Source organism: Mesoplodon bidens (assembly GCF_964165515.1).
Source record: "Mesoplodon bidens genome assembly, chromosome: 2".
NCBI lineage: Eukaryota > Metazoa > Chordata > Mammalia > Artiodactyla > Ziphiidae > Mesoplodon > Mesoplodon bidens.
In genome coordinates, this window is record NC_138177.1 from 73972733 (window position 1) to 73986794 (window position 14062).

Here is a 14062-nt window from a genome sequence, read left to right on the forward strand (position 1 = left end):
TGCCCAGCTGACTGATTTTCAACGTCTTGAGCAGATAAATGGTTGCTATTTTACCATGAGTTTGGGGGTGACTTGTTACATAACAACAGATAATTAATAAAGTAACAAAGCTGAAACATCCCTTCCACATTTATCACATACCTGTCCAAGGGACGCCCGTGACCTCCTGGCTCCACTCACTCCATAAGCCATGCCCAAACTCCTCCTGGGCCCGAAGCTGCACCACATGCTTCATGCCACTCCAGGCGTCGTGGATGATGCAGTGATACTGGAGCTCCTTGACCTGAGGGCGAGAGGCACAGGTGACTCTGGGGTGGGGCCTGGGTGGCAACAGGTTAAGCAGCTCCACAGGGACATGGGAGTCCTGGGACAACCCCAGCCCTTCAGCTGCTCCCTCTCTCAGGTCCAGTGGATGACTCAGCTGGGCAGAGATGCTCCAAAGGCTCACACCACCCTGGAGGCTCAGAGCCAGGTGGGGTTGCCGTCTGGGCCAACCGGTGCAGAAACTGTAAGTCACAGCCCCTGCCCCCATGTAACACAGAATCCTGCAAGCCACATCCTTGACTTGCAGGCAGCCCGTCTCTCTTCCCAGCTCACACTCGATCTCACAAACTGCCCTGCAAAGAGGAGATTGGCCTGGCATTATTATTCCCACTTTATAAATGAGGCAGCCAAGGCTCAGAAGGGTTCAGAGACTTACTCAAGGCCATGCAGGTAGTGAGTGGCTGACCAGGACCCAGAACTCATTTTTTTTCTTTCTAGTACCCTTTCTACTACCACTGAATCTAGGGGCTCTTTTGTGTCCAGAAGTAAAAGAAAAATTTACCATCCACATTGTGAATGTCTTTGATCGTTCAGCCCGGTATCGGAGCTCAAACTGTAACCTGTAGAAATATGAGTTCCAGGAAGGGGGGTCTTGCCAGGTGACGCTGAGCCAACGGGGGTTTCTGTCCACGGCGGTGACCGTGACATTGACGGGTGGGTCAGGCTGCACTGTGGGAAAAGGGAGCACAGCTCCTATGCGGCAGCAAGTTTGGTGCCAAGGATAGACCCATGAAGACTGCAAGTCCCCAGCAGGCAGGACCCCACCTCCAGCCCCAGACCACTTCCCCAGGCACACCCTGACAGGGCGCTCGCCTGCCACAATCAGACCTCTGGCAAGTATCCCAAGGGCTTCTCCGGTGGCGCAGAGGTTAAGAATCCGCCTGCCAATGCAGGGGACACGGGTTCGAGCCCTGGTCTGGGAGGATCCCCCATGCCGTGGAGCAACTAAGCCCGTGTGCCACAACTACTGAGCCTGAGCTCTGGAGCCCGCGAGCCACGACTACTGAGTCCACGTGCCACAACTACTGAAGCCCGCGCGCCTAGAGCCTGTGCTCCGCAACTAGAGAAGCCACCGCAATGAGAAGCCCGCGCACCGCAACGAAGAGTACCCCCTGCTCACCCCACAACTAGAGAAAGCCCATGTGCAGCAACGAAGAGCCAACACAGCCATAAATAAATAAATAAATAAATAAATAAATTTATTAGAAAAAAGTAAAGCCCAAAAGGCACCAGCTCACCAAACCCCTCACTGGCCCCTCCAAGAAGTCCATGAGGAGCATTAAATCAAAAAAAAGGAAACAGTTGGAGGGGAGATGAAGCCTGAAGAGCTTACTTACGGATTCCATAACCCTCAAATGTTTGGGGTCTGCTGGATTGGCTCCCGGCACTGTTGGAGACACACAGGGACACGACGTACAAAGAGTTGTCTCCCTCTGGGACTGCCAACTGGCAGGAGAACTGCTGCAACTCCGGGGAGTACTGGCAAGGCTCCTGGAAGTCTTTCACCGGACTGCAGACACAAAACAAGGGCGGGGCTCGCTATCAGTTGCTGCACTTACTCAGGACAGGAGAGAAGAAAGGGCAGGGGTTAGGAGCTCAGGCTCTGCGGTCTGACCCCGGGGGTTTTTTTTGGTTTTTTTTTTATAAATTTATTTTTATTTATTTATCTTTGGCTGCATTGGGTCCTCGTTGCTGTGTGCGGGCTTCCCCTAGTTATGGCGAGTGGGGGTTGCTCAGCAGTTGTGGTGCAGGGGCCTAGCCGCTCCGCAGCATATGGGATCTTCCCGGGCCAGGGCTCGAACCCGTGTCCCCCGCATTGGCAGGCAGATTCTTTTTTTTTTTTGCAGTACGCGGGCCTCTCACTGTTGTGGCCTCTCCTGTTGCGGAGCACAGGCTCCAGACGTGCAGGCTCAGCGGCCATGGCTCACGGGCCCAGCCGCTCCGCGGCATGTGGAATCTTCCCAGACTGGGGCACGAACCCGCGTCACCTGCATCGGCAGGAGGACTCTCAACCACTGTGCCACCAGGGAAGTCCCGTCCCCAGGGGGGTTTTAATCTCCACTTCACACTGAGTAGCACTGGGGATTTTGAGTAAATTATCCAACCTCTCCAAGCCTCTGTTTTCTCATTCGAAAATGAGAATATTAACAGTACCCAACTCACAGGGGTTTCTTAGGATTAATTGAAAAATGAGTGTTAAAACATCTAGCTTAGCATCTGGCATGGCAGTTTAAGGGGCTGAACTAGAGGGCGCACTCAATCACTGTGGCATCAGAGAGGTGGTGCATTCGGGCTCCCTGCCAGGTCCTGGGCTCTTGGCACTGCAGGGGATGCAGAAAGGAATCAAGAGGCCCCACCCTGGCCTCAAGGCACTAACAGAAAAGACCTGCCCTCAGAGGACTAGGACAGCCAGTAGAATGCCATCCCAGAACCTCGAAGCACTGGAAGGGTTTGCAGAGAGGTGGCAGTATTTCCGGCCGTGAGCCCAGAAAGGAATCCTGGGTGATGAAGATATTAGAGGTGAGTCAGACACTGTCCCACCTGGCCTGGAAGCCTGAGACTTCACCCACTTGTGACATGTGTGGGCATGTGAGTCCAGGGCAGCCACTCAGCCTGCCGCCTCAGTGACGAATCACCCATCAACCCCTGATTTGAGTTTGAACCCCAGGCCGAGCACAGACTTTCCTTCTGGGAAGCCTGCCCCCACCTTCCCGGTCTGAGTTAGGGCCTCCCTCCCTCCCTCCCTACACCGTCACTCAGGCACCCATCCCACCTAACACTGAGAAGGTGGGGCCGTCTGCTTACAGGTGGGTACCCCCGTGGGGCTTGAGGGCTGGGGCCCAGTCCTGTTTGCCTTGTGCCTCTCCCTTAGCCTAGTACAGCACCCAGCCCACGGCAGACGCCGAACTCGCCAAACACTTACGGAGAGAGCAAGCGAGCAAGCGCAGTGGGGTGAGGGTGTGACTGCGGGCTCACACACGAGCAAAAGAGCAGAACATACAAAACCTCTTTCCAGGGGCCTGTTTCACCCCCGCAGTCCCAGGATGGGCCTGAGCGAGTTCTGGAGGCCCCAAGGCTCTCACAGTGGCTCCCCATTCCCCCTTCCTCAGTTCAGTGTAGACAGCCCAGGAGGAGGATGGACATGCCCGAAGCTGCTGGCAGGAGGAGGCTGTGAGCTTAAATGCCCTGTCCTCTCTCATTCTTACTGTTAACACACAAATTACTCTAGTCCAAGTGTCAATTGAATAAAGCTTTCCCGGGGGCGGGCTGGGCAGCTGCCGGCCACTGTACAGAACATCCCATTTATGGAGGAACGCCTTCCTGGTGTCACGCAATTATATCCCAACTCAGCTTCGGGCTGTGGAGATTTCTGACCTTCCTCTACTTGGAGTGTGAACCATCAGTCCTAATAGCAGCTGTATCATGTGCAGATGGGCAACCTATACATGTCCCTGTGCAGAGACCAAAACATAAATATCACCACCAGGTGACTCTCTGGAGACAGACACAAGTGGAAACCAAAACACCCAGATGACGTCCGTCACTGCTCGGATTTTCTGATACTCTGATGATTGCCAACTCAAACTCAGTGGTAAACAAACATCTGGACTACGGGGACCTTGGCTCTGGGATGGAGACAGAGAAAACTGCAGAGATGTAACTTTCCACCTTCCATCTGTGCCTGAACTCATCCCAGGTCCCCTCACTTTGTGCCACAGGGACCCCCAGGCAGGGGTGACTTCCTGCCCCACTGCCCCCAGCTCCCTCTCCCCACTCTATCACCACTTCCTCTCATCTGCCATTAAAATGGGAAAAGCCTGATAAGCTCACAATCAGGACACTGATCACGAGCTGCCCTTCCCCTCCCAGGACATCTGCATCTTCTTAAGAGCAACGCCCAAAACCTTTGTATTTTGAATGAAATCAGATAGGCTGGGGTTTGATTCCCGGCAGAGCTACTTACTAGCTAGATGACCTTAAACAAGTTAACCAATCTCTGTGGTCCACAGTTTCTCCATCTGTTAACAAGAAAAACAACACCCGCCAACCCCCACCCACCCCCGCTATTGTGTGGGTTAATAGGACAAATATTGTAGCACAGTGACCAGCACAGGGTGAGCACTGGCTGTGAAGTCTCAGCTCCCTCCGTCATTCCCTTCTCCTCGGTCCAAAGTACTTACTTACTTTCCAATAACATTTTGGAATCACTGGCCAGCCAGTCCCATTGGGCTCCTCAGAGAGCCGCCACCACTCCCAGGGCCTCAGTCAGGAAGGATGGAGAAGACAGACACACAGCCCAGCCCAAGATACTTACAACTTCCTCACCAATAACACAGCCTTGGTGGTCGGGGACGGGGGACTCCGAGGACTCCACTCACACCCCACTTTGCTGAGGGGGCTCCTCCGGAAGCAGGATAGCTGGGGTTCCTCGGGGGGAACTGGAAGGAGAGCACAAAGGCTGAGGAGGCAGCACACCTCACCGCCCGTCCGGGGGAGCCCTTGACTCAGCGCCCTCCCCCGACCCTGGCACCAGCCTGTACCACAGCCAAACAGCCACGCGCAGATCTAACTGTGCTCGGGAAATCAAAGGATGCCAAAGTCCTCATGTCAGGCTAGGAGGTGGGGCAAGTGAGGGGAGGTGCCTGGGGGCCAACTTGCCTAAAGGGGAGCAAGACTGGCACCAAAAGTCAGGGCTTTGGAGTCCCACAGCCCTGGTGGTGTGGCCTTGGGCAAGTCCCAACCTCTCTTCAGTTTTCTACTATAAAATTAAATGATGATAAAATAGTCACCATAATACTGCTGCCTCCCCCTGGAACACTGCGAACCCAGGCCCCTTGCCCTCGACCCCCAAGCCCTAACCACACAGCAAGGCCAGCTGGACGGTGTCTCCATCAGCCAGATGCCCCCACCCAGCTGGAAGCTCTACCAATCTCGCTGGCAAACGTCACTGGGCCTTTCCCCGAAATGCTTGGGCCAGGGAAATAACAGGAATTTAAAGGGTCAAGCAGGGAATCTCTCTCTGGAATGCGCAGAGTGCTGGGAGCCGTCTCTGGGAGCTCTGAGGACAAAACTCACCATCCACCAGCAAACGCACACTTCCAGCTGGGCGGCCATCCTCGTAGCACGAATAGTTTCCAGAGTCGCTGAGCAGCACAGACCTCAGAAGCAGCCTCCTTCCCACTCCAGCCCATCTGCCTTGGCGTGAACCTGTGACCTGATTCCTGAGCACCCAGTGAACGGTGGCGTTGTCCCCCGCTTCCCCACCTGGGCAGGTCAGGGTAACGCTGGCCCCTGGCAGGCTGGTCAGCACATCGCTTGCCACCTCTGCAGGGGGAGAAGACACTGGGTAAGCCCACAGCAACCTGACAAAGGGACTTCATCAGATTCGGGAAGCCACAAAAGGCTCTAGTGCTAAACATCTCTCAAGTCCATCCACTGGCCCAGGCCACCATCACATCACCTCTTCCTGGGTTATGGCAATGGCCTCCCTGTGGCCTCCCAGCCCCAGTCTTGGCCCTCTCCACCCAGCTGCCCAGGGAGCCTTCCAGAGCGGCTCTCTGGTCACCCCACTCCTTTGATTAGAAACCCCTTCAAGGGCCTACCGCTGTCCACAGCATAAAGTCCAAGTTTAGAGGCCTGGCCCACAGGGCTTTCCACCACCTGCCCCCTGCTGACCTCTGAGGCCTCATCTCTCCCTGCTCAGCCTTAGAAGAGACACAGTCCCCCCACCCCATCCCCACACAACTTCCTCCTGTTGCAGGTCTCAGCCTAAATGTCCCTTCCTCAGAGGCGTTCCCTATCTCCTCAGCTGCATTAGGCCCCCATTCTACCGCCCCCACCACGTCACCCATCACACACTGCCGTATAATTACCAATTTCGTATCCATCTTCACTTCAGGACTCCAAGTGCCACAAGAATAGGCACCCTGTTTTGTTCTCTGTCGTATTTCAGTGCCTAGATCATTGCCTGGCACATGGCGGTGGCCCACTGAGCACTTAGTGAATGTATAAATGAATGTATACACATAGGAATGAATGCCAGGTACCCAGTGGGACTCACAAGATGTATGAGTACACAGGAAGTCTCAGAATCCCAGGGTCTCCATTTTACAGGTAATAACTGAGGCACAGAGGAATCAGGGGACTTGCCCAAGATCACCAATAACTTAGCTGCACAGCTGAGAGGCAAACCAGGTCTTCCAACTCTGTTCAGTGCTCCCTCCAGAACCCTACACCTATCTATTAAACCACTTAGGGTAATGCTATGTTTATTCTAGGGACCAAATTGGAAAGTAAAAGAGAACAAATGCAGTCCCCATCCCTGAAAAATATGCTACTCAAGGAAAGGATATTAAAGATACAAGTAAACTTTTTTTAGTATAGGTTAAATAGATTCATAGAATCTAAGATTTTTTTTTAATAAATTTATTTATTTATTTATTTTTGGCTGCGTTGGGTCTTCGTTGCTGCACCCGGGCTTTCCCTAGTTGCGGCAAGCGGGAGCTAACTCTTCATTGCACTGCGCGGGCTCCTCATTGCGGTGGTTTCTCTTGTTGCAGGGCACGAGCTCTCGGCGCACGGGCTTCAGTAGTTGTGGCTCGCGGGCTCTAGAGCGCAGGCTCAATTAGTTGCTCCGCAGCATGTGGGATCTTCCCTGGCCAGGGCTTGAACCCGTGTCGCCTGCATTGGCAGACAGATTCTTAACCACTGTGCCACCAGGGAAGCCCAGAATCTAAGATTTAAATTAGTCTAGCCCGCTGAGGAAACTGAAGCCAGGGAAAACAGCAGGTTTTCATGTTAAGCACACTTGGTCCTTCTAACCAAATGTGTAGCCATTTATTAGCAAATAGCAGCAATAAGTCTGGTCAAAGATTTCCGAAAGGCCCAGCAACAGCCTGGGCACCTGACCTCACCTCCCACCTGTGCTCCTGGGCTGGGAAGACCAGCACTAGTGTCCCCCCGACCTGCAGAGCCTTTTTGCTTGGGAGGATTTTTTAATCTCACGCTTAACTGACTGTCCCTCCTCCCGCCAAGGTAGCTGTTGAAGAGGAGAGAATAAGGCTCAGTGACTCCCAGGAGGATACCACTCAAAGCCAGCGGGGCTGGTTGTCCAGACCAACCACCGGCCACAGTCCAGAGACCAGGGACATGAGCATCAAAGGGACAGCGACAGCTTCTGTCTGGCTACACAGACTCCCTTCAATCTTCCTTCTCACCTTATCACTTGGAGTCAGAGCCCTCCATCCTGGCAACCTCTGCCCTGAGGTTGGCAGGTAAGGGACAGGTGCAAGGGCAGCGTAGCAGCCAGTCACCTAAGGTTTCTTTCTCTTCGCTATCAGAGGCTTCGACTTTGGGCGAGAAAAATGGCTGAATCTCACCATGCAGCGAAGCGAGTGTGGCCAGGTTCCTTAGACCCCTCTGCCTCACTTTCCCCCACTATGGGCCAAATTGAGGAGGTCCCCAGAGCCAGGCACCAGTGAAGAGGACAGAGTTAGGTGGCAGAGAGACCCTGCCCTCAAGGACAAGACATGTAAGACGCATTCATGGCTGCAGAACTGGGACAGAGGACACAGGGCGCCCCTGAACATCAGCAAAATCCCAGTCCCTAGGAGACCAAGTCCACTGAGGGTACCTCCACGCCCAGAGGGCTTAAAAGAGGTATGAAAAGCCCTAACTACAGGACACCTTTCATATATAATCTTCAGTAATACATTTCCAGCATTTCAAGTATCATTTTTAAATGTACTATATGATATTGAACACACGCAAATTAATATATGTAATGTACATGAAAGCTATGAAGCATGAAACACCCCCGAACTCCTACCAACCAAACCACTAGCACAATCATTGTCTCTGAAGCTCCCTCTGTGTTCTGCATCCCCCAGCCTCCCTGCTTATACAGTGTTACATTTTGGACTTATCGCTCCCTCACTTTTTTTTTTTTAATAGATCTTTATTGGAGTATAATTGCTTCACAATACTGTGTTAGTTTCTGTTGTAAATGGGTTCGGTTTGGCTACTCATGGATCCCTAAATTTTTCTTAATTTTGTGTGATATTTGAGAATTGTGTAAATAGATTATAGTCTTCTGTGACATGTTTTTGTCATTCATTGTTTCCATGATTCATGTAGCTATAGTTATTCATTTTCACTGCTGTGTAATATTCCATTGGACAATGATATCATTCTCCTGCTGAGGGAGGTTTTGGGTCGTTTCCAGTGTTTTGCTATATCAAAGAGTGTGCTATTAACTTTCTCGAAGGTGGCTCTTGGTGCATTTGCCCAAGAATTTCCCTGAGTAGAATTGCTGGTCCTGGTGTGTGTGCATGTCACACATGTCCTTTTCCTTCATAATTGACACACAGTCCAAACCTTTTAAGTCTTATGTGCACCTGACAGTGGCTATGGCTTGCCATGCCCAGTCCACATACTGAATTACATCTGTGCCTGAATCAGGTTAGGTCTAGAAGACACACCAACACTTTGAATCAGTATATCGATACTTTCACTTTTCCATTTTCCACTTAATAAAGCAGCTGTAAGTACAAAACCTAACATGGATGTCAAGTTCATGCACAAATTACCAACATTGTAGGAACAAAGACGGAGACACCGTCGGGAATTCCCTGGTGGTCCAGTAGTTAGGACTCCAAGCTTCCAGTGCAGGGAGCACGGGTTCGATCCCTGGTCGGTGAACTAAGATCCCACAAGCCGCATGGCGAGGCCAAAAAAAAAAAGATGGAGACGCTGTCAGAGTAGGACAGTCTTCTGGTGGGTGGCCCCGCTGTGCAGTGCTTACAACATCCCTCCATAAGCTGACGAGCAGAAGTCGGAATTCACAAGGCACCAATACACAATAGATTCTCAGGGTTGCCTGAAAGTCCAAGTAGGGGTCAAGGACCATGGCAGGCTCATCCTTTCCTTGGCACTTTCCACATGGCACCATCCTTAACTATATATAGGTCCCCCTCCCCAGTCATGACTATGAGGCTGTGAACTCCTACTAGCACTCCTCAGAGAACTCAGTAGGTGCTTAATTAATGTTTAATGTAGGGTGCCTAAGAGGTACCCACAAGGTCAGGGCCTCCACAGTGCACACTCCCAGGAGCCCCTGTCACACAGGATACAGCGGTCTACGTGGTGCCCCTTGTGTGGTGCAGTGGGCAAGCCCTACACTAGAGACCAGAAGAGCCAGCTTGTCACAGCCAGGAGATGCTGAGGAAAGAAACTATAAGCCTGGAGCCAGAAGGGACTCTCTTTTCTGCTTCTGCCTTTGCCAGTTCCAGGAAATATGTTTCTCTGGTCACTTCCCTTACCCCCAGTTCAGATGGAAGCTCTTGCCGTGGCTAGTGACCAGCTTGAACAATAGCAGGGGCTGTTCTGTTCCTGAATTCACTAACAATGGCCAGAGTATTTGGGCAGCTCAGAGAAATCACAAATAAAAAGACTTTTTTTCTCTTCTACTAAAGCAGAGCTTCAGGAGCAACATAATGGCCACTTCCTCTGCCAAAGAACTTGAGTAATAGTTTTCTGAATCTTTAAAACTGAGTCACTATTTTTTTTAATGGGGAATGATTAATTATAAAACACCCATTGGCAAGTATTGCCTGTCCCTGCACTTCTTCAAAATACATTTCTTCTAGAACCTGTGAACAATGCTGTGTTAACTATGCTTTTAAAAGCATTCTATGCAGGATGATCACAATCAAACACTCAGAGAGGAAAGACCACAACAAAATACCCTTGCTACAGTCAGAGTGGGCAATGCTGCCCCTACCCAGCCACCCAGACTTCTGCCTCCTGACCCAAATCTCTGAGTCAGCCCCGTGACGCCCGTGGGGCTGCGTAGGAGGCCCTGGGCATCTCTTTTTTTTTTTTTGGCTGCACCTTGCGGCTTGCGGGATCTCAGTTCCCCAACCAGGGACTGAACCTGGGCCAAGACAGTGAAAGCCGGGCATCCTAACCACTAGGCCACCAGGGAACCCCCGCCCGAGCAACTCTTTGAAAAGGAAGAAGTGATGTTCACAGAATGCCCTCCTGGTACTTCCACCCACCTCTGCAAATGATGGGACTAGAGGCAATTTCTTTCTCTTCCTTTCATCTTTCTGTATTTTTTTCAATTTTCTACAAGTTGTTTGTATTACTCTTATAATGAACACACACAGACACACATACATATGTATATATATATATATATTTAAGACAAAGAAGCTACATAGCCTGGATCTGTCCAAGTTATCACGCCTAGGGAGGGAGGAGGTGGGGCAGAATGCAGTGGACACCAGGAAAGGGGTGGGGTGAGAGTGCATTTTTCAGGACAAGCAGCTTCTGCCGGCACCTTCCAGGTCAAAGAGCGTTCACCCCCCACGCTTGCAGCTCTGCCCTCCAACCCTTGCAGCTCTGTTTTGTCACTTTCGCCGCACGCTACACACTTAGCCCTCAGCCATGCTGGCCTCCTCCCCTGGTGGACACAAGGTCACCGTCCCTCCCTATCTGCCCTGTTTGTCTGCTCCCTGGAGTCTGCCAGGGCCCTCCTGAGGGCCTCCCTGATGGGGAAGAGCCAAAGGGAAGAGATACAGTGGGGAACAGGCGAGGAGGGAGCTCCTGAGAGCATCCTGCTCCCCAGAGATGTGCCCCGGCCATTCTCACACTCCCACTCTGGGAGGTGCGGAGACCAGGTGGGGAGGGAGGGGTTGGCCCTGCACACTCTGACATCCAGCACAGCATGCAGTTTAGCATCTGCCCTTGAGCAATTAATTGCTCAGCCATCTGAGGCTAGCATTGCAAGCCCACGCCTGTCCCCTCCCTAAGATTCAAGAATTCTTTTGTGCACCATCAAGTGCAAGGCCAGAAATCTTAATCCTGGAGAGAGAACTGACAGTTAGCGGTGAACACCTACTACACACTGACACTCCTCTCCACCAAACCCCATGGAAAACTTAAAACTACCTATAACACAGGCCGCCCTGTGATAAATGTCCTTGACATATGGAGGGAGCCAAGAGGAGGGGTAGAAGACTCAAAAAGGGAGGGATTCAGTGGAAGAGATACCTGGGTTGAGCCCTGAGACATGAGTAGGAGTTTGATAAGTGGAGCTACAGGGAACGGCATTGTATAAAGAGGGAACAGCATGGAAAGGCATTGAGAAGTGAGGGCCCGGGGAGGGCAGGTATCTGCTGTCCTCCAAGGGGATCAGAAACCTGACTCTGCAGGCAGAGGTATGTGCAGGCTCAGTGCCCACCCACCTCCAACCCCAGCGTCCAGGACAGGAGCCAACAGCGCTTCCTCCTTCTGTTAATCCTCCAATCACCAGTGCCTGCCCCCCCCCGCCCCCCACCCCTTCCTGGCCTCCAAGTGCATCACAAAGCATCCCAGAGGCAGCAGAGAGGAGGAGGCAGCGAAGGACTGTTGAGCCTCCTTCGTTCTTACCAAGGTCAATGTCAGATGCAGGGTGGCAGCACCCTACATCCCAGCTGCCTACGAAAAGGGATTGTGCAGAGGACCAAAGCGCCTCACTTGGGACTGAGCGCAGAAAAGTATCCCCTCCTGAAAACAAACCTCCCCCAAATCTCCTCCTCAACTGTCCATGAACTCAGTATCTGGTCTGGTCTCGTTTAGTCACTGACAACTAACTGGGTGGGGTTGGACTGACACCAAGATGATACACTCTTGTCTTGATTTGTCCTTTAACATAAAACACATCTCTAAGAGTGGCAGGCAGCCTGACAGAGGGGAAGCAGCCCTGTGTTATCAGAAGACCCGAGTTCTGGGGCTTCCCTGGTGGCGCAGTGGTTGAGAGTCCGCCTGCCGATGCAGGGGACACGGGTTCGTGCCCCGGTCTGGGAAGATCCCACATGCCGCGGAGCGGCTGGGCCCGTGAGCCGTGGCCGTTGAGCCTGCGCGTCCGAAGCCTGTGCTCCGCAACGGGAGAGGGCACAACAGTGAGAGGCCTGCGTACCGCAAAAAAAAAAAAAAAAAAAAGAAGACCCGGGTTCTATTCCTGGTCTTGCCATTGACTTGCAATGAGCCTTGGGCACGTCACATTCCCTGACAGAGCCCCACTCACCTTCTCTAGGAGGTGAGGGTTCAGACTACAATCTGAAGCTCCCTGCTGCCCCTGTTCCTGTCGTCTAGCATCTTATCACTCTGAATCACTAGCTCACAGAGGGCAGGAAGCATGTCTGTGTCTGTTTATCTCAGACAACAGCCCAGCTTGAAAATACAATTAATCTATGAACTTATTATTCTAATAGTCAATGACTTTTGGAGAAGGATGATGCCCGGGGCATCCCAGTGCCCTCAGACAGACGCGTCTCCTTATCCCTAGAGAGCCCCAGGAGAGGGAAATTCCCATAATCTCCCTCGCCTCTCACTCCTCAAGGGGGAGAGAGTTTAGGTCCTAGTAACCTCTGGCAACCAAATCCACACCTCCCGGACCAACGCTCACGCAATCCCACTACCTGGGCCGCTGGGCCCCCCACCATGGGCGACACCTCTCAAGCCTGGGAACTTTGCAGTACCGCCCTGGGAAGTGAGACTCTTCCCCCTTCCAGACCTAAGGCTGGGTGCCAGAAACCCAGACAGCTTTCTTGTTTTTCTACTTTTTTCCTTCTTCAAGTAAACTTGCAAATGTCAATAACCAGAGAAAAACACGCACACGGAGACACATATTTCTCAACTCTCTTGCAGCTTGTTGTTGCTCTTGCCAGCAAAAACAAGTTCAGCTTCCTGGACCCGTTTATGTAAGCGGTGAAGCAGCTGCCCAGTGCCACCGCAACACGGGTTTAGCTCACGCCTGCTAATCCCACCGCCCCGGTTTCTGAGCAGGGACAGTCGTCCGGGCTGGCAGCTGGGCCAGCTAGCAGCACAGGACGGCCTCCAGCCTCTGGGGCTGCAGAGATGCAGGATCTCAGAAGGGGTCACAGAGGAACCGCAGGGGCCCTGTCAGCGGTAAAGACCCTGATCTGGAAGGAGGGAGCTGCTGAGAAGTCTCCAGGAGAAGAAGAACGTGGGCACCTCATGTTCAGAGGGAAACACATGCAGAATTTGACCCCATGGGGCCTGGAACAAGTCCCCAGTGTGCTTTGTCCCCTCTCTCCCTGCATCCCCATCTAAGGACTGAAACCAATGTCCTGACTTCCCGAGTAATAATAAGCTAATAAACGTAACACTCAGCACCACCTACAGCATTTAGCAGGTGTCAGGCGCTTTACCTAAGAGCCCTCCGCTCCTACAACAACCCTGCTATGGGGGAGGCTGGTCCCCATTTCCGTGGAAGTTCAGAGAAGTTAAGGAACTGGCCCGAATTCACACAGCTAGTGAGGGAGGGAGTCTGCATTGGCTCCGGGGGAGTCTGGCCAAAGCCCCCCTCTCTCCGGGGGTCCAGGCGCATCTCCGTGTTCCAGCCCAGGCCCGCTTCTCTGGGCTGCCCACCACCCTGAGTCTCCCCATCTCTCCCAATTTCCCCTCCTCCTCCCTGCTCTCCTCAGGCCTTTCTACCCATCACAGAGGCTCAGGGACGGGAGTCCTGGGGTTGAGGGGTCTGTGTGAAGGGGGAGCGAGCCTTTTCCCACGCAGCCCTGCCACACCAACTAGTCCCTCAGGGGCTCTCCCAGGAAACGAGGGGCCAAGTACCCTTGATCTTTCTCCTTCTACCCTACAGCAGCAACACTCCTGCGATGAGTTATAGTTTAAGAGCGCCCCCCTCCCCGGTCGGACTCCCAATCTCACGCAC

General features: G+C 52.6%; 1 protein-coding gene across 2 annotated transcripts in view; it reads right to left on the minus strand.

Moving 5' to 3' along the window:
• The window catches only part of IL6R (interleukin 6 receptor), an 89836-nt gene that overhangs the window by 26609 nt on the left and 49165 nt on the right, over positions 1-14062 (minus strand). For both annotated transcript variants that reach the window (XM_081226272.1, XM_081226271.1), the window contains exons 2-6: positions 5401-5649; positions 4640-4763; positions 1662-1834; positions 827-993; positions 142-283 (exon numbers count right to left, since the gene is read on the minus strand). In XM_081226272.1, coding sequence (XP_081082398.1) covers positions 142-283; positions 827-993; positions 1662-1834; positions 4640-4763; positions 5401-5649 — 855 coding nt within the window. The remainder of the gene's footprint in view (positions 1-141; positions 284-826; positions 994-1661; positions 1835-4639; positions 4764-5400; positions 5650-14062) is intronic.